Source organism: Haemaphysalis longicornis, unplaced genomic scaffold (assembly GCF_048455015.1).
Source record: "Haemaphysalis longicornis isolate Haplotype H1 unplaced genomic scaffold, Haemaphysalis longicornis Haplotype H1 scaffold_1, whole genome shotgun sequence".
NCBI lineage: Eukaryota > Metazoa > Arthropoda > Arachnida > Ixodida > Ixodidae > Haemaphysalis > Haemaphysalis longicornis.
The window spans coordinates 255,875,516-255,897,849 of record NW_027526203.1 but is presented as its reverse complement, the minus strand read 5'-3'; the positions used below and the strand labels follow the sequence as shown (position 1 = coordinate 255,897,849).

General features: G+C 46.7%; 1 protein-coding gene across 1 annotated transcript in view; it reads left to right on the top strand.

Moving 5' to 3' along the window:
* Positions 1 to 22,334, top strand: part of LOC144144541 (nose resistant to fluoxetine protein 6-like) — a 113,211-nt gene that overhangs the window by 40,068 nt on the left and 50,809 nt on the right. Inside the window, exons 2-3 of the mRNA XM_077676049.1 lie at positions 18,440 to 18,639; positions 18,702 to 18,807. Coding sequence (XP_077532175.1) covers positions 18,440 to 18,639; positions 18,702 to 18,807 — 306 coding nt within the window. The remainder of the gene's footprint in view (positions 1 to 18,439; positions 18,640 to 18,701; positions 18,808 to 22,334) is intronic.

Sequence of the window (22,334 nt, the reverse complement as noted above, 5' to 3'; positions counted from 1 at the left end):
GTAGTGACTTCCAAAATAAAACAAATAAAGAGTCGTGATGCAAGGAAAGTACTGTAATATAAAACAATATCTATGATAGCGTGATTTTTCCTCAGCATAAGAGGCGACTAACGCGGGAGGAAGGCCTCGCTTCCTAGCGTGGCCTACACACTAAACTTTTTTACCCCCTTAACGCTGAAAAATGTGTAGTATAGGTGTAAAAAGGGTATTGTGAGGTCATTACACCCTTTTCCCTAGGTTCCAACACCCTAATTTGTAGTTACGCCCATTTTGTGTGACAAAAAAGGTGACAAACCTCTGTTTTCTGTGTGGTGTTGAAATGGTGTGAAATGGGTGTTGTTATTTGATTAGAGCGACGATTATTAAGGCCATATACCTAGTTGAAACACTCCCACGTCAGACATTGAGGAAGATGGTCAAGTTTACTGCCGTCGCTTCTACTTTCGAAGCAGTACGGACCCTTCATATTTCGTTAAAATTATTGTTATGTGAATAACTGTTGTTCCGCAACACTTATACAGCACACCAATCAATCACTGACAGTCCCTGAAAATTTTATTTGTGTTAGTTGGCACTTAAAAATTGTATGGTAAGTCAAACAGAATGATAAGAGTTTTGTATATTGTATACAGGGGTTGCTCCTGTCAATACGAATGAGTTTCGTTTGAAAGGTACAGAAAAGTAATACCCTGAATGCACACGCTAAACACATTGCCTCCTCTAATCGTCTCCAAAAGCCGGGAAAAATGTTGCAACGTAGTTACAGCTTTTTGTGGTTTTTGTCCCAACACCGTTTTGCACGTTCCCCCTGTACACCCTAATACTCGTCTCTGTCTCTCTCTCTCTTTCAAAAGGTGTAGTATAGGTATGATTAAAGTGGTGGGAGGTGGTTACACGTTTTTTCTCTGTGTTCCAGACCCTTTTTTGCTATGAATGTGATTAAACCTACTGAACCCCCTCAATTTTTGTCGGGTGTTGAGATGTTTTTTAAATGGGTGTTCAGTTGCAAAAAAAAAAAAAACGTAGCTGGGGTCGACCCAGCATCTTCTGGTTTTGCTAGGTTTTGCTAGGTTTTGCCAAGCTTTGCGTTGTTCTTGCTAGGACAGGCTAAGTGCTGAGGGGTGAGGCCAAATTTAGCCGGATTTTACAAAGCCATTTCGATCGGCCTGCCATACTGACAGCGGATCCCAGGGGGAAATAAGGTAGGTCGACCCCTAGCTCAGCTGTTTCTCCAGTCTTTCACCACTAGTGCAAGCCGTGCCATTTTTTTTTGCATTCTAGTAGCCCGAGAACGACTATCACCTTTAAAATGGTATAAAAATGGGTGCGCATTCGCATATGCCCCTTGCGTTCCCACTCGACCAGGTGCGAAAGCCGGCTTCACAATTATAACACCCTATCTACGGTGGTGCACCCTTTACAGGCGGCGCAGTTTTTCTCTTGCTATTTTTTTTTTTTTGCTTACGCCACCGGACCAAGCTCAAGTTTAAACAGCTCCGCTGTTAATAAATTATGCCAATTCACATTGGTTTAAACACCGTGAGGTACAGAACATCCTCCCGCTCGTAGAAAATGTTGAAATGGGTCCACCCGCGTAAAAGGACGTAGAAGACCTTCCAATTTTAACGTCTTGTACAACCTTTTTCTTAGGTTCCAACACCATAATTTGTAGCTTTACACCCAGGTGGCAAAAAAGGATGTTGAAATATTGAGCACCCTTCTTGGAGGGGGTTGAAAGGGTGTGGAACAGGTGTTTGGTATTAAATAAAATTTCATGAGTTACTGAACATAATAACTAGAGCACATTTCCCCCTCCGCCTCACGGTTAAAAAGTTTGCAAATCCGCATGCTGACTTGTATATGCTGACATTAAAATGCATCATTGCAAACTTAGCACTAAAATATTTGATTTCTGCGACAAGCCCACCGACTCTATCAGAGGACTTCCCTCTGCTGGCTATAAAACCAAGAACGGCAGATGTAGTAATAGGGCAAGTAAGCGTATACTCGCTCTCCGCATCCCGTTGGTTTTCTCGCTCAATTTATTTCAGGTCCAAGTGTGACTTATGCGTGTTGAATGTGTGCATGTAGTGCTGCGCGCTCAGCCGATACACGTTGCCACGCGTAGCTCCGCTGCCCACGCCCTTATTTTGAGGTGTTAAGCAGTCTTACACCCTTATTTTCGGGTGTTCACTTTTTTTTTCATCCTTACACCTTTTCGAATCAAAACACCTTTTAAAGATGTGTGCCGCAGGACAAGATTTCTACACCTTTTTCGGCCAAAAGGAGTGCAAAAAATGTAGTCTGATATTCGTTCTGCTGGTGTTAGTAGGGCGTCCTTTCGCGAGCCACAAAGGGGTAAACATCGCTTCCCGGGGCCAGCTTAGTAAGGAAGACAAGCCGCACATCTCTGACAGGACAAGAGAAACAGCGCAGAGCAAAGAGCTGACCAGTGCATCACGAAACGAATGCTGCGGTGTAGGCTCAATCCGAATCCCGCCGAGGAGCGCTGAAGGACTCTGGTAATAGCTAGCCGTTATCCACGGCAAAACGCGTTTGAGTTTCACAGTTTCAAGCACATCAAACTGACATTCGCTGCGCCTTTCGAAAACAAAAACAGCAATAAAATAGTTTCTAGGCCAGATATCAAATAAAAAAAAGCACAGAAGTTTCTTCAGAGCAGCTAATACGGGGATATGAAAGGCAGCAGCTGCAGCCCGTTCACTTCAATGATCGCAAACCAAGTCCAGGGGTCCTCGTGTTGCTATCGTGTTTCTCAATTTTGAGTGGCCGGCGCCGGTCCATTGAGCGCCGGTGGCCTCAACCGCATTTCTCTTGTTTAGGGCGAGTGAGTGGCCGCTCAGCACACGAGGTTGTTGTATATTTCTATAGGAATGGAGGGTGAGAGGGGAGCAAACACTGGCCGAGACGCATGCGTCGCTCACGAACGAACAATACAAGGGACCCTTTGCGGCCAGGGCCATGCAGAAAAGAGATGCCGTTTACCATTCACGGTATGTAGGACATGTAAGTTGGTTGGGTTTGTGCAAGGAATCAATTACGAAGAGGGAGACAGATCGGAGTTTCTGGACGACACCATTGCTGCATGTCCTTTCTCGAAAGAGAGCTGCGTGTCATCCGGCCCCAGTGACAGATCCCTCAAGCACTGCGACACTACTTCACAGCGTACATGCACGTTATCCAATTCGGCGTGTTTCTTCGTTTTGTATTTGTCCTTGGTGCAGCGAGTTTTCGATGTAGTTGGGCGTTTCCTGCGACTAAGCCTCTTTCGAGTTAATATGTTGCTACGCAAACGTCCTCGCACTAAACAATTAAGGCGTCCCGGACCGACCATCCCATGAACGAACTGGCAGAAGCAGCTGGCTTCGACGTCCGTGGACAGCTGTAAATCGTAGCGAAACCGATAGATCGCTGCTGCGTTTCTGCGCTGACGCTGTACGAGACGACCTGGAAGACGTGCGTGGGTTTTTACACGTTTAAGCTCGGCGCGAATGACGGCGCGAAGTATACGCGCAAGAAATCTAAACATTAGGGACTTTCTAGGCCCCTGGAACAGCAAAGATAGTTCAGTGCGGGGTTTTAATGATCTTGTGCGTTTCCTTAAACACTGGACTAGACGCCGGCTTGTCACGTCTTCTCTCGCTAATTTTTTTCTGTAGATGTGTGTGCGTGTGTACGTCTGACGGTTTTTCTTTCTTTTCTCCTTTCTTTTTATTATTACTATTCATTTTAGCATTTAACCCCCATCACATGTTCACCAACCATACCAGCATTACGTAGGGATGACCTCTTCTGCCTTATTGAAGAATTCTCTCTCTCTCTCTCTCTCTCTCTCTCTATATATATATATATATATATATATATATATATAACGTCCCCTTCAGCCCGCGTAGTCCGAGTGGCGCTGGCTACCACCCACCCCCAAGTGCAGGAAACACAAAATACCTTAACATAACCCGCCGGTAGCGTAGTGGTTATCGCACCAAACCGGTATTCTGGAGGTCGTGGGTTCGGGTCCCACCCGGCGGGCATTTTCTCACCACTTTCTTTCTGACTCAAAAAATTCTTCATCTGTTTCTATGACTTACCACATTCCCCCCTTTGCTTTCTGAGGTTTTCTTGACTGCCAACCCTTATTCTGTCTTAATTCACCGAGCCCCTCATTTCCCGTTTCTGATTCGCTACATGCATAGCGAGGGCCTCTGTTCTGGCAGTCTTGGTGCCAAAGGGAGCTTAAGAGGGTTCAACGCTGGTCGACCACTCTCGACATGCCGTAGGCACTCGAGTCACGGCACGGGGCTAAAAAGAAGGTCCCCTTCACCCCGCGTAGTCCGAGTGGCGCTGGCTACCACCCCCAAGTGCAGGAAACAAAAAATACCTTAACATACATACCCAAGAAAAGTGGTGGGGAAACAGCCCCGCCGGTAGCGTAGTGGTTATCACACCAGACCGGTATTCTGGAGGTCGTGGGTTCGGATCCCACCTGGCGGGCATTTTCGAGGCACTCGCGATGCTGAGCGTTCCTCTTCTTCTCTCGCCCAGCGCCTTGCGCCTGCCATCATCAAGCGGCACATAGCAGTCCTTCCTCCACCACATACCCCGTCGGTTGCACAGTGGAGATTGGCGCACACTAAGCGCAAGGTATGTCGTCGTGTCGGGGACAACAATCTCCAGTACAATATATATATATATATATATATATATATATATATATATATATATATATATATATATATATATATATACAGAAAGATAGGTTAGCAGTCTACAACGCCAAAGGAGGCATAGGGGTGTGGTTAGGCTCTTTTTTCTTTTTTCACTGCGGTTAATGAAGTCAACATTTTTTTTAATATACAGAAGAAAGAAAGAAAAACACGCGCCCAGAGTGGGGACCGAACCCACGCCTTTCGATTACATGTCGAATGCCTTACCAATTCGGCTATCTGGGCGACTGTGTTCTCCTTCACTTTCTGGGCTATTTATATTTTACTAGAATTGTATCTGACGCTTGAGGGTGGGAGCCAGCGCCACTCTGACTACACGGGGAGAAGGGGACCTTCTTTTCCACCCCCGGGGCGTGACTCGAACGTCTACAGCCTGTCATGAGCGGGTAACTGGCGGGAAGCCCTCTTATGCTACCTAGGCATCAAGGCTGCCAGAACCGAGACCCTCGCTCGGCTTTCGCAGAATAATATAGTAAGGAAATGAGGGGCTCGTTGAGGAAATACAGAAAGATAGGTCAGCAGTCTACAACGCCAAAGGAGGCATAGGGGTGTGGTTAGGCTCTTTTTTCTTTTTTCACTGCGGTTAATGAAGTCAACATTTTTTTTTAATATACAGAAGAAAGAAAGAAAAACACGCGCCCAGAGTGGGGACCGAACCCACGCCTTTCGATTACATGTCGAATGGCTTACCAATTCGGCTATCTGGGCGACCGTGTTCTCCTTCACTTTCTGGGCTATTTATATTTTACTAGAATTGTATCTGACGCGTGAGGGTGGGAGCCAGCGCCACTCTGACTACACGGGGAGAAGGGGACCTTCTTTTCAACCCCCGGGGCGTGACTCGAACGTCTACAGCCTGTCATGAGCGGGTAACTGGCGGGAAGCCCTCTTATGCTACCTATATGCTATATATATATATATATATATATATATATATATATATATATATATATATATATATATATATATATATATATATATATATATATATATATATATATATATATATATAAGCAGTATAAGAAACTTCTCGAGGAGCCAGAGGAAATACTTGAGAAAATGGTAGACGCACGATTAAAAACAGAAACAGTGGTTTACTGACGTTTCGACTGGAGGACCAGTTTTCATCTTGAGTAACATACAACGTTGGACACGCACGCTTATATAGGTGCAGAGGGTGTGCTGCAGTGTACCCTTTTTTTAACAACATTGGCGGGTTGGGGCGAGGGAACAGGGAAGGGAGGGCATTAAACATGTGGCACTATACATGATGACAAACTCTTTTCTAAAAAGCCTATCAATATTCAACTTCATCCATTAAAAAAAAAAGAAGACAGGGTAGGGAGCTGTTAAAAAACACTTTTCATACGAATTACACCAATAAATGAATGGTGCAGGGAACGTCGCGACACACGAAATGCAAAGTACACGAACAACAAATAAATACAGAACGGAAGCCGCCGGTGACACATCCATTCCTGAAAACACCAATTACCAGCGGTGTGGGGAATGTCAGGGCACTTTACAAGTTCACAGAAGTCACAGAAGAGCGCACGTGCCAGCAACGCAACCAATCATTTAGCCAGGTAGGTAGGTGAACTTGTAAAGGCTTCCCCAGTTCGAAGCTTCCGGAGCAGGACCTCCCCCCAGCCAGCGAGCCCACATCAATGCCGTGCGGTGGAAGTAGAGAACGAGTGGCGCGGCGGAGGTTCTCCTTTTGCACCACCAGTTATTCTATGGTGGACACTGGAAGAATTGGTGGTGACTGTAGGAGGACTCTCCGGTGGCAGGTGCGATATACGAACAAGGAGCATGTCATGGAAAATATACAAAATACGGACAGGACAGGGGTATGTTTCCATAATTCGTTGGTGCGTGGGCGCTGCTTGGTCGTCTGGAGTGCTGACAGTTTTTTTTTTGCATGAAAAAAGAAATCCCCGGCCATTTACACTAACGTGGAACCTGGGGAGGGGCGAAGCATGCAGTCTATAGGTATATTCTTGGTGCCTTGGCGTTTTCGCCAACGGAGATAAGACCGTTTGGGGTAGAGTTATACAGCGTTGCTGCACAAGTCTCGTGTATTTGAAGCACGAAGCATTCTAGCGCGAGGCGTAAACGGGTGTCCCTGTGTTTTTTTAGTACGCATTACGAAGCGTTTCAGCGCGAGGAGTAAACAAGTGTCCCGGTGTTCCTTTAGTACGCGTTACGTTCTAGCGCGAGGCGTAAATGAGTGTCCCGGTGTTTTAGTACCGTGGCTACATAAGACGACGATTACGACGACGACGCAGGAGACGCCGACAGCCCGAGCCCCCACGGGGCTTCGCACCTATAAAAATGGAAGCGCAACGAAGCGAAAAATGCCGTATTATTATGTTATTCCTAAGCATATAGGGCACAGTTTGTCGGCTTACGATAGCTGAAAGAGCTAACGAAAACGTGCTCTTTCACTTGGAATAACAGACTTCGCCATTCGGTGTAACTGTAGCAGGTTTGCATGGCATGATGACTCGGGAACCTAGCACATGTATCGACCTTCGCCGCATGAACCGACGTCCTCGCAGTTAGGGTATATCGGCTAAAGCGAGGAAGATGGAAATATAAAGAATAAAAATATGAATTCGACGAGGGAGCGGTTCTTGGGGACAAGGGATAATAGATTTGGGCCTTCTAACTGTCGCATGTCGGTGCACGCATCAGACGAACGTCTCGGATTTGAAGGTTACGCTGTTTTGGAGGCCAAGCGACGTTGAAGCGTTTCGTTTCTCTCCGCGTGCATGCAGCAACCTTAGAAAATACAGCGGGCAGGTTTCTCTCCCCAGCTCCCAAGGCCTTGGTTCAAGGTGAAGATTGCTCGGTGGAAAACCGACACGAGACGCCCGTCTTCAAGAGTCGTCGATCAATATGTACACATCGACGCTGCCGAGAAAAAAAAGAAAGGGGGGCCGCACGTCGCCATGCGTTCCCTGCACTTTCGACATGTTTGTGCGCGCCTTCCACGGCGTTCCTCTTGCGTGCTACTACAGCAGGAGGCTAAGGGTGAAAAAGGGAAGGGTGACTCAGGCACTGCTTCCATTTAATTTATCTTCGTGTGGGGGCTTGAGAGCACGGAAGGTGAGCCTCAGCGTTGATTTGAGCTGCTTGGAAAGCCAACAAGTACTCCCCCTCCCCCCATTTCCCCTGGGTGTGGGTGTACCGAGTTCCGAGTCAGTTCTTTAAGGGCGGAACCTGTTCCGCTGGTGCATGTGGCAATGGGTTTGCATATCGAGAAGAGTACAAACAGCCCCGAAGGGGCAGTGAACGAAGCCGACCTGCCGTTCACGTCACACGGGGTCGTTATCGAGCGCGTACCTGAGAGGGAAGCGGCTGAGTCTCACTCTGGGACAATCAATGTCAACCACCTCGCCTTCTGTTGATTGATTGATTGATTGATTGATTGATTGATTGATTGATTGATTGATTGATTGATTGATTGATTGATTGATTGATTGATTGATTGATTAATTGATTGATTGATTGATTGTAAGGTTTAACGCGCCGACGCAACGCAGGCGATGAGGTGCGCCGTAGTGGAGGGCTCCGGGTTAATTTTGACCACGTGGGGATATTTAACGTGCGCCGAAATCTCGTACACGGGCGTTTTTGCTTTTCGCCTCTATCAGTAAAGCGGCCGCCGCGGCCGGGAATCGAACCCGCGTCCTAGTGCTCAGAAGCACAACTCATCTTCTGTTCACCTGCTCTTTTAATCAATCCCCCTCTTCCTCGCTAGGTCCCTTTGTACACCGTAGATGTCCTTACATCTGGTTTTAGAATGTGCCTTTTCTTCACATGCATAGATGGCGCAAAGTAGAGATATTCGGGTTAACTTGGTCGCGTATGCTCCCAAACAAAGACCATGGACACAAGCCAATAAAGCGAATGCTCGTGAAGAATACACCGTTTTATGCCCACGTTCTTTTCTCTGTAAGGGAGTACAGCCGAATGCGTGTGTGCAGTTACGGCCTGAACCACTGCTTGCGCCAGTCCTTCATCTTATTTCTCTTATAATCTCTAACGGAATCACGGAGTGTTGTCGACTACGTTTCGCTTGGCTTAAAGGTTTGTGCGCAATTGGTGCGGCTTTTTACAGAGTTAGCCCTTGTTTCATGCAAGCACCCCGTAGGGCCAGATTCTGATTTGATACGCCGTTCGTGAAATTACTTTGGCTGCCAACCTTATCGAGTTCACAAACTGCTGTTCACAGAGAACCATCGCAGTTTGTTTTTAAAGGGTGTACAGATATTAGTGTGCGTCGTTCAGTGCGTGAGTAGGAGACGTTGTCTCTGTGTTGTAAGCGTTACAATGATCATTAGTATTCTGCCCCAATCCCCAAGCACCTTAGGAGGTTATGCACGTAACATGCACGTAACATGCTCTGATTTTAAATGGAGCTCGTATTAAGCTGGAAGTACTAGCGAACGTTGTGGATCCGATACTGAGCGCCTCTGGACATGCCTGAAATCTGAAGTGACTGATAGAGTTGGTATGACTGATTAAAGATTCGCAAGGACAGTGTTTGCGAGCCTCAAATCAGCCTCAAATCGGAACGATCGGAACAAATCAGTCACTGAAAACTTTCATGCAGTCAAACCTTCCAGCATGATCACAGTATCGAAGTCAGTGCTACTTTTCTTTGTGCCCTCGTAGGCAAAAAATTAATTTCGTCGCAACTTTCACGCCCCGTGCTAGCCCTAACAAAATTAGTAGAGCGTGTGCACGCACGCACAACACAGAAATGCCTCGGACTTCGTGCTGAAAAGTATTATGAATGTCTGATTCCGTCCACCTTTTTTTCTCAAGAAAAGGTCCTTACTGTTCCAAAAAACAAACACATCCGCCTTTAATTACAGCCCGCCGTATTAGAAACTTAGCTACACTATTGTTATTAATTTGATTTTGGAAAAAAAAGGTATTAAACATTACAGACAGTCTAACAAAACTTTAGAAGGCAACTCATAGACGCTTCCCCGCCCCCACCTCGAAAAAAAATGCAATGAACCGATAAAAATAAATTGCAGTGCCTTTCGCATATTATGTGGCCACAGGTTGCAAGGATTTGGGGAGCACGGGTTGCCACTTGCGGCGAGGGCATTGCGGTGCTCAGTGTGCTCGCACACTTGCTTTCAGAGCACACGCTCCGTTGCACCTGGCAACTCATCGCCACTAATTGAGTGGTTAAGGCTCCTGTGGGCCCACCTGTCGAAACTTTTACGCAACACGCTCGCGTAAGAAATGACCTCTGATGTCTGGCTCCACGAATGACCCCATTAAATAGGCCACAACGCACAGAAGACAGGTTTCCTCGTCCAACATCCCGTAATAGAGAGATAAATTTTCCAGTGGGCTCAAAATTGAGCGCCCGAAGCTGAACGCCTGAGTTAATAAAACAAAAACAAAAAAAAAAACACTAGTAGCAGGTTAGAATTGCTTTATGCAAGCGCATGGTGAGTGTCTACACTCCACATCTCCCATGTGAAACTCTCGTCCTTAAAGTCTTCCATTTTATACGAAAGAGGGCGGAAGGCACTTTCGTTAATTCCAAATGTGGAGAATAAGAATGGAAATGAATGTTTTTAGAGAAATGCGGGAGACCAGGGTTTAGAGTATATTTTTTTGCGATACACCGCACGCAACCGTGGAGCAGGAAATAAAGACGAAACAGCAAATGAGCGTGTAGCATCTGGACTGAAGTCTATTTGCTTTCATGCCTCGTCAACGCTGCGTTGTGCACAGCATGAAAGGCCCACCTTTACACATTGATTAATTACATTACGACCTCCTTCGTTCGGACTCCTCTTGTACAGACGTCTCGAAAGACCTGTGTGCTATAAATAATCAGTGGATGGTCATCGCAGCGCACATGCCGCTGTTAGACTCTCGTTTGTCGGAAAATTGCGTGTCCTAAACAAAAAAATCGAGGCAGGATCCAACAGTTCTCGCCCAAGACGCCGAGCGCATGTGTCAGGCTAGGAAGGACCCAGCATTTGCCGCCAGAGAAGCCCAGTGCAATCTTTCTTTACAATCAGGCATACAGCATAGAGTTCAGTATCCGTTAAACAAACCACGAAACAAGCATCGAAACCGCATGATAGATGATGAGGCGCCTGTGAACAATGGGACCCCACTATGTGTTCCTGGTAAAGACTAGGTTTGCGGCTGCTTGCTAAAAGCGAGGTTGACGTCATTCAAGGGCGAGCGCATGCGTCAGGCTCTGCCGCCATAAAAGCCGAGCGCAAGTGACAAGCCCGCCGAGACGATGAGGAAAGTTTCATATTCTCCCACATAAGCATGTGTAGTAGTTTAGAAAAGCTGCGCTGGACATCCACTTTCGCAGGGTGCAATTCTGGCGTCCGGGGATCGATACAACAAACGCCTTAGTTACAACGATCGCGTGTGGTCGCGTAAGTGTGGGCGCAAGCGCATTCGGACTCCCGAGCATGCAGCAGTGTGTTCCCATAGAGGTATAAAGGTCCGCTGGTCCCAGACACGCGGTGTCCTCTGCAGAGACGCCGTGTGGGTAGGACTGGTCTGACAATCCCTGCCTTGCTATTTCTCTGCCCTTCCGTGCTTTTACCAGGTACGTCTATCTTTCTAGATAACAGAGTAATGTCGCTTTATAACAGTTCTCCCAACTTCATGCGGCATTGTGCAAATACAGCACAACAGAGATAAATCTCGCAGCCAGTTGCCGGATTTGCCAGCATATGTCGTCTCGACTGTGTTTAGCTTATAACAGAGTCCTTCAATGCTTCTCTGGTCATGAAACTCCCGGCCAAGTTTCGTACGGGGACAAAGGCTACCGCGAGTGGCTCCGCCGCAGATCGGAGGGCCAGACCGGCAGACAGGAAAGCAGTAGCAGCATGCCCGTTCCCACCAAATTTTTTCGCCCGAACATCTGTTTTATCTTACTCGGTGGTCCGTTCCCTGCCAAACGTGCTCTTACCACGCCCCTGGCTGCCCTCCGATCAAAACCAGCGCCGCGGCGCGGCAGCGTACGAAGCTCTCCCATAGCGTGATGGCAAAGTTTCATGACCAGAGAGGCATTGAAGGACTCTGCTTACAATATTGAACTCGCTTGTTTATATTTGCCGCAAGCAAAATATATTTTGCTTGCGGAAAAATGCATCATAAGTATATTACTGTATATTTTTCTTTCAGTAAAAAGAAAATAACTTCGAAAGCCATTCCCATTATGCGCAGACTGATTGAGCACAAAATCAGTGGGGTGCAATTTGATGGGCACGATTTAACGCAATGTTTTATCGACACTGAGGGTGATTTGGTGACCGTACCAGTATATATGATTACGGCCTAAAATTTGTTGATATTGGACAAGTGCAATACAGGTTTTTAATGTTGCGTGGGAACCAACTAAAACCTAAAGTGTTAAGTCTGGTTTGTACCATCCGGCGGACGCCGAGATTTGTTTAAGGGAAGAAAGTTAAACTCGCTATGACGTACACAAACTGAAGTTTTCATCCTAACTCATTCACGCTTTCAAGCCTTCAAGCCCTCTAAAACAAAGCTTTGAACCTTCGTTTATCGCGAAACTGTATATGGCCGGGTCCCGGGATTTTTCTTCATTTTTTGTCTTTCAGAAAAATACGCTTTGTGCCAAAGACAACTTTGGCTGGTATGCTTTGGAACTCTCAATTGAACCTTCAAAGTTTGAGAACATTATAAATCATGGACCTGACAGCCTTAAACTCAGGTACTACAACATTTTTCAAGCAGCAATGGCATCAGTGACTGAAACAGAACTCTGAAAGCGAACTTTGGAAGACAGCGCCCCTATCACTTATTTTTGGTTCCATAGAAAGGTTATTCTTACCCGAGGGGCACTTCAAATGGCTTTAACTCCCGGCCGCCGCGGCCGCTTTTCTGATGGAGGCGAAAAGCGAAAACGCCAGTGTATATATATACATATATATATATATATATATATATATATATATATATATATATATATATATATATATATATATATATATATATATATATATATATATATATATGGTTTGGAAATGAGGGGCTCGTTAGAAAATACAGAAAGAAATGCCGGCAGTCTACAATGCCAAAGAAGGCATAGGGGAATGGTTAGAATATTTTTTACCGTTAGTGACGTTACATTGTTAATTTTTTTATTAATTACGTGCGAAAGAAAGAAAGAAAAACACGCGCCCAGAGTGGGGACCGAACCCACGCCTTTCGATTAGATCTCGAATGCCTTACCAATTCGGCTATCTGGGCGACTGGGTTCTCCTTCACTTTCTGGGGTATTTATATTTACTGAGTGGCGCTGGCTACCACCCTCAAATGTCAGATACAGTTGTAGTAAATATAAATACCCCAGAAAGTGAAGGAGAACACAGTCGCCCAGATAGCCGAATTGGTAAGGCATTCGAGATCTAATCGAAAGGCGTGGGTTCGGTCCCCACTCTGGGCGCGTGTTTTTCTTTCTTTCTTTCACACGTAATTAATAAAAAAATTAACAATGTAACGTCACTAACGGTAAAAAATATTCTAACCATTCCCCTATGCCTTCTTTGGCATTGTAGACTGCCGGCATTTGTTTCTGTATATATATATATATATATATATATATATATATATATATGAGGATTGGCAGTCAAGAAAACCTAGGAAAGCAAAGGGGAGGTTGTGGTGGGTCATAGAAAGAGATGAAGAATTTTTTGTGTCGAAAAGAAAGGGGTGAAAAAATGCCCGCCGGGTGGGATCCGAACCCACGACCTCCAGAATACCGGTCTGGTCGTGGGTTCGGATCCCACCCGGCGGGCATTTTTTCACCACTTTCTTTTCGACTAAAAAAATTCTTCATCTCTTTCTATGACCCACCACAACCTCCACTTTGCTTTCCTAGGTTTTCTTGACTGCCAACCCTTATTTTCTGTCTTATTTCACGGAGCCCCTCATTTCCCATTTTCTGATTCGCTTCATGCTTAGCGAGGGCCTCTGTTCTGGCACTCTTGGTGCCAAAGGGAGCTTAAGAGGGTTCAAAGCTGGTCGACCACTCTCGACATGTCGTAGACACTCGAGTCACGGCCCGGGGGTTAAAAAGAAGGTCCCCTTCACCCCGAGTAGTCCGAGTGGCGCTGGCTACCACCCCCAAGTGCAGGAAACAAAAATACCTTAACATAAATACCCGAGAAAGTGCTGGGGAAACGGCCCCGCAGGTAGCGTAATGGGTATCACACCAGACCGGTATTCTGAAGGTCGTGGGGTCGGATCCCACCCGGCGGGCATTTTTTCACCACTTTCTTTTCGACTCAAAAAATTCTTCATCTCTTTCTATGACCCACCACAACCTCCCCTTTGCTTTCCTAGGTTTTCTTGACTGCCAACCCTTATTTTCTGTCTTATTTCACCTCATTTCCCATTTTCTGATTCGATTTATATATATATATATATATATATATATATATATATTTAGAGTAAGTCCCTGAAGAAGAGAGTCGATGACAGCTGCATCTTACCGGCACTCACTTACGGGGCAGAAACTTGGAGGCTCACTAAGAGGGTTCAACTTAAATTCAGGACGACACAGCGAGCAATGTAGCGGAATATGATAGGTGTAACATTAAGGGACAAGAAGAGAGCAGAGTTGGACAGGGAACAAACGCGTGTTAAGGACATATTAGTAGAAATTAAGAAGAAGAAATGGACATGGGCAGGACATCTAATGCGAAGGCAAGATAACCGTTAGTCACTAAGGGTAACAGAGTGGATCCCTAGAGAAGGCAAGCGTATAAGAGGGCGGAAGAAAGTTAGATGGGCAGATGAGATAAAGAAGTTTGCAGGGATAAATTGGTCGCAGTTAGCACAGGACCGGGGTAATTGGAGATTAATAGGAGAGGCCTTTGCCCTGCAGTGGGCGAAGATAGGCTGGTGATGATGATAAGGTACAGAGACACACGAGAAAAACATTTAAAAAATAATAAAAGTTTACAGACGTTTCAGGAAGGGAAGAGTACATATGTATGTATACAGGCCCGCACACAAAAAAAGGGCTGTCATGCAACCCATCTGTCTGGTGGCTCCAAACCACAGGACAGTTGCCTTCTCAGAAGGTACGGCATGAAGGATCGCCGCGGAAAATTGCAATGCGCGTACTCCGCTACCGCCGGGAGTCGCTCAGCCTGTATCAGCAGTGCCCATCGATATTAGTAGTGCGTGCCGACCTACATATGCGTGATGCAAGGCGCCGACCTCTTTCGATAAGACAGCTACGGGGGGATATTTGTTTACGGATGCGAAAAACGCCGCAAAAGTGACGTAAGGACGAAACAAACGCTAAGCTTTCGTCTGCACATGCGGCAGATCGGAAGGAGTTGCAAGGCCACGGCGTCGCCGCCGCGTCGTTGCCGTGACTGCAGCGCGCTATACCGCGATTTCAAAAACACTCCCGGCGGGTTGCGCTCGGTCACGCCGGAACGACGATGCCAACGACGACGACAGAAGCAAGCGATGTCTTCGCCTCGGTCGTCTGTAACCCAGACTTTGCTGTATACCTTCCGTGCGCTCACCCGCATCGAAGGAGCTCGGAACGATCGCTTTGCAAAGTTTCTTTGTGATGGTAGTGCGAAGCGCGCGAACGAGGGGCCACAGTTACGCTACGATTGTCTCGGTAAGCATGTGAACTTGCACCGCTTGTTCTTTGGTTTTGACGGAGCATTCGCCTGACAAAAGAAACATCCTCCCTGAAAAGACTGCTGTTTTTTTTTTTTTCGAAGGCTACGCCAGAAAGCACGATGGCGCAAATGTCGCAATTCTGGTAAGCGTAGGAAGCATTCGCGGGTATATCGACGCTGCCTGCTTTAAGTTCCTACCCGTTCTTTTGCGGCAGCAACGCCAGGGACGCACGCTCATGTGTAGATGGGAGTGGTGCAGGCGCCTTAAGGACCCTGCAACACGCTTTGAGTAGTGCAAATAAACCTGCCCGACGTTTAGATTGTACTGCAAGGAATACCTGAGCCAAATATTACGCGTGCACGTGAAGCGGTAAGCACGCAAATCGCGATGAAAGACGCGGAAAAACCAACCGCGCTCTCTTCAATTTCCCTCTTTATGCACCACTGGCATCACTGTAATAACGTCATTTCAGCGGGAGCTGTCCTATGGCTGTTGCTGGTCAACTTCACGACTTATTCCCCACATTTCCTGTGGCAATTCGCCGTCGTTGGCGCTGTGCACCAACCTCTTCTATGCCTGAACATTTTGAACAGTTTGGGAGTTTCTTTTGTTTTGCGTGCGCGCAGTGTTTGAGTCACGAACTCAGTACTTCTCTTTCAACCAGACCACTCGGCAATAAATGTTTATTCCTTCAAAAATACCCTACCAGCTTGAGCGAGTGCTTGTGAGCAGGCAGCAATACCTACTCTCTTGTTTCATCAGACTGGAAATTGACCCCTCGACGTTGCGGAGAAAAAGGTAAAACTCCCCGGCCTGTGATATATCGAAGGGCGCCGAACAGAACGCCAAGAGCTGCTCCATCTCCGGGAGAGAGCACGCAGCTTTCGTCGCATAGTGCGCGGCCGAGTTGAAAGGGAACGATTATGCGCGATTTTTTATCGCGCATAGATGCGGTGATGGTGAACGGATTTTTATAATTCTTGCGGTAGGAGACTGCTAATACAATATACTTTATTCCAAAATACGTTACCAGTAGTCAGTAGTAAGTGCTTCAGGGACCCTATAATGAATCCTCACTTAATCAAATAGCACACTCTTGTATCAATTATGTCGAGTTTATAAAAACCTGAATGGTCAGCGCAAATTGACGTTCCCCAGCCCCAGTGCAATTTAGCCTACGAGGAAATTAGCGAAGTTTATTCCCTTCTGGCACCTAAGAATGCGATTCAGCACTTGGAGCGGCATATTGGGGAATGCAAATAAAAATAAAACACGTGTAGGTCAAGCCAACAGCTGGTGGTATCCGTTAATCCACGTGGCTTAACATTCTCAAGGTTCGCCCACTATCAGCCTACGAGGGCCATATCGTCGCGCCATCTCCAAGCGTGAAGATACTGGGCAGGATATTCCAGGCGCACCACTCGAACACGGTTCTCATCAACCAGCTTAAAACCACAACAGGCCAGGTTACTGATATCATACGACGAGTCGCGGCCCAAACCAGGAACATGGGGGAAGCGGACACGCTTCCCCTTGTCCAGGCCTTCGTCGTGTCTAGGAGGACCTACGCCATACCTTACGCCCTGTTTAAAGCCGCAGAGCTCGAGAAAATAAACATCACGCCAGGAAGGCGTATAAGCAAGCCATGGGCCTCCCAGCAAGTACCCCTACCGAACGGCTACTGCGACTTGGCATCCACAACTCGTACGAGGAGTTATTAGAGGCGCACCTGTCTAGCAACAGAAAGGGCGAGGTTCATCCTCTCGCGCCTGGAACTGTCGGCCCCACGCAGCCGCCCAGCTCTCCTTACCCCACTCCATTAGAAAGAAATTAATTGCGCCCATCTTGCCACGCAGTCTGCAGCGTGTGCATACGAAGATCGCAGAGAGACCCGAGTTCAGAGGATATTTAAATTGTGCGAAGATAAATCATCTCCCGCACACACATACGCAGCCTGTTACCCCGGAAGAGCAGCCACGGCAACCACCGTTAAGAAACACAGGTGTAGCGTCTCAATCCCGGGACACGGACCGCTCCAAGCCGAGGAAGCGGCGATATCACTTGCGCTTAGCCAAAGCGACGCCGAAGTTATCATCGCAGACTCTCGGCAGGCGTGCCTCAACTTTGCCAAAGTTGATTGCACGCTACAACACTTAGAATAGAGACCCCCAACGAGACCAGTCAGGATTATATGGGCACCGGCTCACAGAGGCATCTACGGGAACCAGATCGCCAACCATGTGGCTCGAGATTTGACGCGAAGAGCCAGCGCTGATGAAGCCGAGCCCGAGAGCACGCACCCTGTAGTCACATACCAGGAAATTACGCAGCACTATAGGCTCTCCCGTAAAGTGTATTCCTCCTCGCACACATCGCCACCGAGGGACGAGGAAATATTATTCCCCGCCTGCAGGGTAACACCTTTCTACACTACACCAAACTTTACCTCTTTGACCAGACACAATTTTCTCCACTTTGCCGTTTCTGTAGAGAGCCTGGGACCCTCAGACACATAGTGGGCGGCAGCGACAAATCTTCCCTAGACACCCCCAAGCTCCACCTTTCCATAGAGCTTTGGGAAAGAGCCTCGGCCATCTCCGGCCCCGAAGATCAGCTGCGCTTGATCGAAAAGGCTGTCGACATGGCCTGAGCTCAAGGCATCCTGAAATGGGGACGTATCTCTGGAGCTTTTCCTCGATTCAATTAAAGTTTATTCCCTCTCTGTCTCTCTCTGTGTGGCTTCATGTCATTAGAATGTTGAGGATGGGAAGTGTCCTTGGCGCCCCTGGCTAGCAAACCGTTCCTTGCAATTTCGCGAAAAACGCGCAGCTTTACATGCACGAACGAGTCAACCAAAGTAATAAAAAACACAACCTCTGTTAGCTCTCATTGTTGTTAGTCGTAATATAAATCCAAAGCGCAAAGTGTTGCGCTTGCAACTAAGGGTCTGAATGTGTTGCGTACAGCTAAATGCGTGAAACGTCTCTTTGCGCGGCGCATACACGCAGTGGTGGACGCCATGGGCCGGCCGCCGGCGGGCATCTTCGAGGGCACCATCACGGACTTCGGATCGTTCGACCAGTGCCTCGAGGTGCGCCACCGTGACTCCTGGGGCGACGAGTCCTTCCGGGGCCAGTACTGCTCGCTTTTCCTCAAGCCCAACATCGACACCAGCAGGCCCGTCAGCTTCCTCCGGAACAGCCGCAGGGTACGCGCCTGTCTCCCCGTCAGCAGCCCCTCAGTGGCTCACTTGCGCGCTCGCGCACGCAGAACCTGAGCCGCATCATGAAGTCCGTCTGGTTCCCGGGCTTCCGGTTGGGCATCTGCGTGCCGTCCGTCTGCTCGCGGAATGACATCGATGCGCTCATCAAGTCTGGTGAGTACGGTCGGAGCGCACCCTGCACGCGTATAAACGCGCACGCGCTCTCCTCCCTACAGTTAATAGAGGATTATTATCCCTTGTGTGCGCTAGCGGTATGACAACGGCTGTGCGCTTACTCAGCATTTTCAAGCCTGCTGGCACACTAAGTGGCAGGCGTTCTGTATTCGTGCTATAAAATACGACCTTGTGTGTAATCACGGTCGCTGTAGCTCTGGTCTAAAATGCCCTTGATGAAATATCACACTAGCGAATATATAGGGATGCCACCAATTAACGTGCTATAAACTTAGATATCTCTGCCGCATTGTATATGTTTCCGAATGGACCTCTGAAATATCGCTAAGCACGTGTTTAGCAAGCCAGAAAAACATCCGAACAGTGCCTGACAACATTAGTGACACTATGTCGTCATCGGCTTCACCTAACCTGCTAGAAACGTTTATTGGATACGGTGGATAAACCTTTATGCGGCGTACATAAGGCGCGTATGTGAGCTAGATCGGAAGCACATACGGTGCATTGATGTTCTGAACGATTACATCGAGGATGCTGTTTGGAGCTTCTATCAATTTTTTTTAAAGAGTGGATAATACTTGCCTGTTGGTGACATGAGTGACGGGCAAAGCCGAGGGGTCCATGTTTTTCTCTGTTCCAGGTGAAAGTTATTCAGCGTCCCTAAAAAGAAAACATCATTTCGAAATGTTTACTTCTTCATTCAAGCAGGGAAGGAAACTGGAAATTTAAAGGCAAAACAGCAGGGGAGGGAGTGACAGCATACGTAAAAAGCCACAAAAGTACACCCGCACCACCCCGGCATAGCTTAGCCTCAAACTAGTCATGCCATGAAAATTACTCGGGGCACTTAAGTCCGCTTACGTGCTGTGGAGGCGAAAGCTTGGCGATACCAAAAACCGATTTGCTGCTACATCTCGTTTGCGTTTCTTCCTTCGCTTTCGTTGCTTTGTCTTCTAGCCAGAAGTACTCCAACAGGCAGGCTGGTAACATACACCGCGGCTTACCCACAATCAGAGCTCTGCTAGCTGCCCGGCTGAGGTGCGGCTGTTCTACTCACGTGCCAAGAGGCACGCACTATTCTAACTTTTGTTTAATTGCTGCCAGGATAAGGAGGTAGCGCGACGCTACTCTGGGGACCAGGGTTCAATTACTAATTGAACTGGAACGTATTTTTCACTCTATAGCGTCGGACATTTTCTGTACCGGACAACTACAACAACGGCTGTTTTCCGCAGAGTGGGGCACTTGATAGGCAGATATTGGAAGTATTGACTGCGCCGAGTCCCTCAGAAATCACGTGCGTCAGGAGGCACGTATGCTGAATAAAACAGAAAAGCTGAATTGAGAAACTGGAAATGATAAGAGATCTAGCTCTCACAGAGTTTGTCAGGGGATGTAAACAGATAATGGATGAATCACGTAAAGACATTGGCCGTAAGTGACCGTTAGTCGCTTCTGGTACGCGATGTCTGTATTATATTATTAGTATAAGTTTTTCACAAGCTTAAATTTGCGCCGATGCATCCTTGGACCAAACGGACGAGAACGCATGGGAAAGGTGTGATGTAATAGCCACCAACATCCGTGGTGTGAGCCACGCGACTCGTGGGGCAGAGGCAATGCATGGCAGTTCCTGTTTTCTTTCTTTTTTCTTGCTCACTTTAACGTCGGCCGGCAGTAATTGACCTTATGTGTGGATTTTAAAGCACCCGCACATAGTCATTAGCCCCACTCCAGCAGGCAACGTAAGGCAGGGTCTTTTGGTACCTATATTTTTGTTGTGCTTTAACTCACCTCCTTTTGGCCGCTTTTTCTGGCACTGTTTTTATTCGTTTTCGTTAAAGCCAATCCAACGCATATTTTTTATTTAAAAGATCGACCGGTGTTTTTAGTAGGTTACGTTTTGCCTGAATAATGGCAAGGTTTTCCATATCACTAAACAAAAATGAAGTGCACGAGCCCTATTTCCCGTGCTATTGGTTTAAAAAAAATGTATTGCCCACAAAAAACTTTGTGTTCAAGATCTTTGTTATACCGGAATAGCTTGTCGAAACGGTATACTAAGGTATACTAAGGATAGGAAAATAGCTAAAATAATCGCTATAGACAAATCAGGGGATGCCTCTTGCCCATCAAGTTACAGGCCTATCTCACTTACTTCATCCTGTTCGAAAATTCTTGAGCATATCATACTAAAATTCCTCACTGAAGCCGTTGAAACAAATAGCCTGCTTAATCCGAACCAACATGGTTTTAGACGGGGATTATCGACTACCACTCAGCTAATTGAAACTATACATGATCTTGCGAGAGCCGTAAATGAGAAAACACAAACTGATGTTATTTTTCTAGACTTGTCTAAGGCGTTTGATCGCGTGTCACATGTAAAACTCATCTCTAAACTAACCAGTGTTTTCGGTGATGGTCCCCTCATTCGCTGGATCCATAATTACCTATCTGATCGGTACCAATATGTCCAGTATGGCGACTATGCGTCTGAAATTGTAAAAGTTAGTTCTGGCGTGCCTCAGGGCAGTGTTCTGGCTCCGTTATTGTTTTTAATATAATTATTAATGATATAACCGACAATATTGATGTAAAGATCCGGTTATTCGCAGACGACTGCATTCTTTACCAGGAAATTAGAAACAGAAATGATCAGCTCAACCTCAACAACGCCATTAATAAAGTAGCTCGAGGGTGCAGCGACTGGCAAATGCAAATAAACGCTGAAAAAACCGTTTCTATGACCGTGACGCGCAAGAAAGTAAATTAAATTTTTGCTATCCAATTAACGATTTGGTTCTTAAATCAGTTGACGAATATAAATACTTAGGTGCAATAATTTCGTCTAATCTTACTTGGAATGCACATGTGAAGCATGTTACATCTAAAGCCTACAACAAGCTTTTCTTTTTGAAGCGTACTTTGAAAGAAGCCACGTATGAAACAAAGCTTCTCGCGTATACTACTTTCATACGCCCAGTTCTGGAATACGCTAGTGCTGCCTGGTTCCCGGCCTCAAAGGCGAGCATTGCTTTATTGGAAAGCGTTCAACGTAAGGCTGTGCGCTTTATCTTTAACCGGTACAGGCGTAGTGACTCTCCAACTGAAATGTTAGAGCAAGCGGGCCTTAGTGAACTGGAAAAGCGTGCGAAAGTGAACCGCTTGAAGCTTTTGTATTTACTCTTTCACAATTCGTTAAAGACAAACTACCTACATTCGAACCAATAAAACCCGTCCTACGCGATACAAACATTCACACGCACTCGAAGAATACGATTGCAATAACGACACGTTCTACTTTTCTTTCTTTCCCCGCGCCATCAGAGAGTGGAATTTATTAGACCGCTCCATCACTCAACAAACAACAGTAGACAAGTTCACTTCTCTAGCAGAAATGGCTATCCTTTCTCGATAACAGGTTTTCCATGCTACGTGCGCCAATGTGTGTGATTTCGATACTTTTTTTGAGCAAGTGCTATCTTTTTTCGGCGTTTACCTTT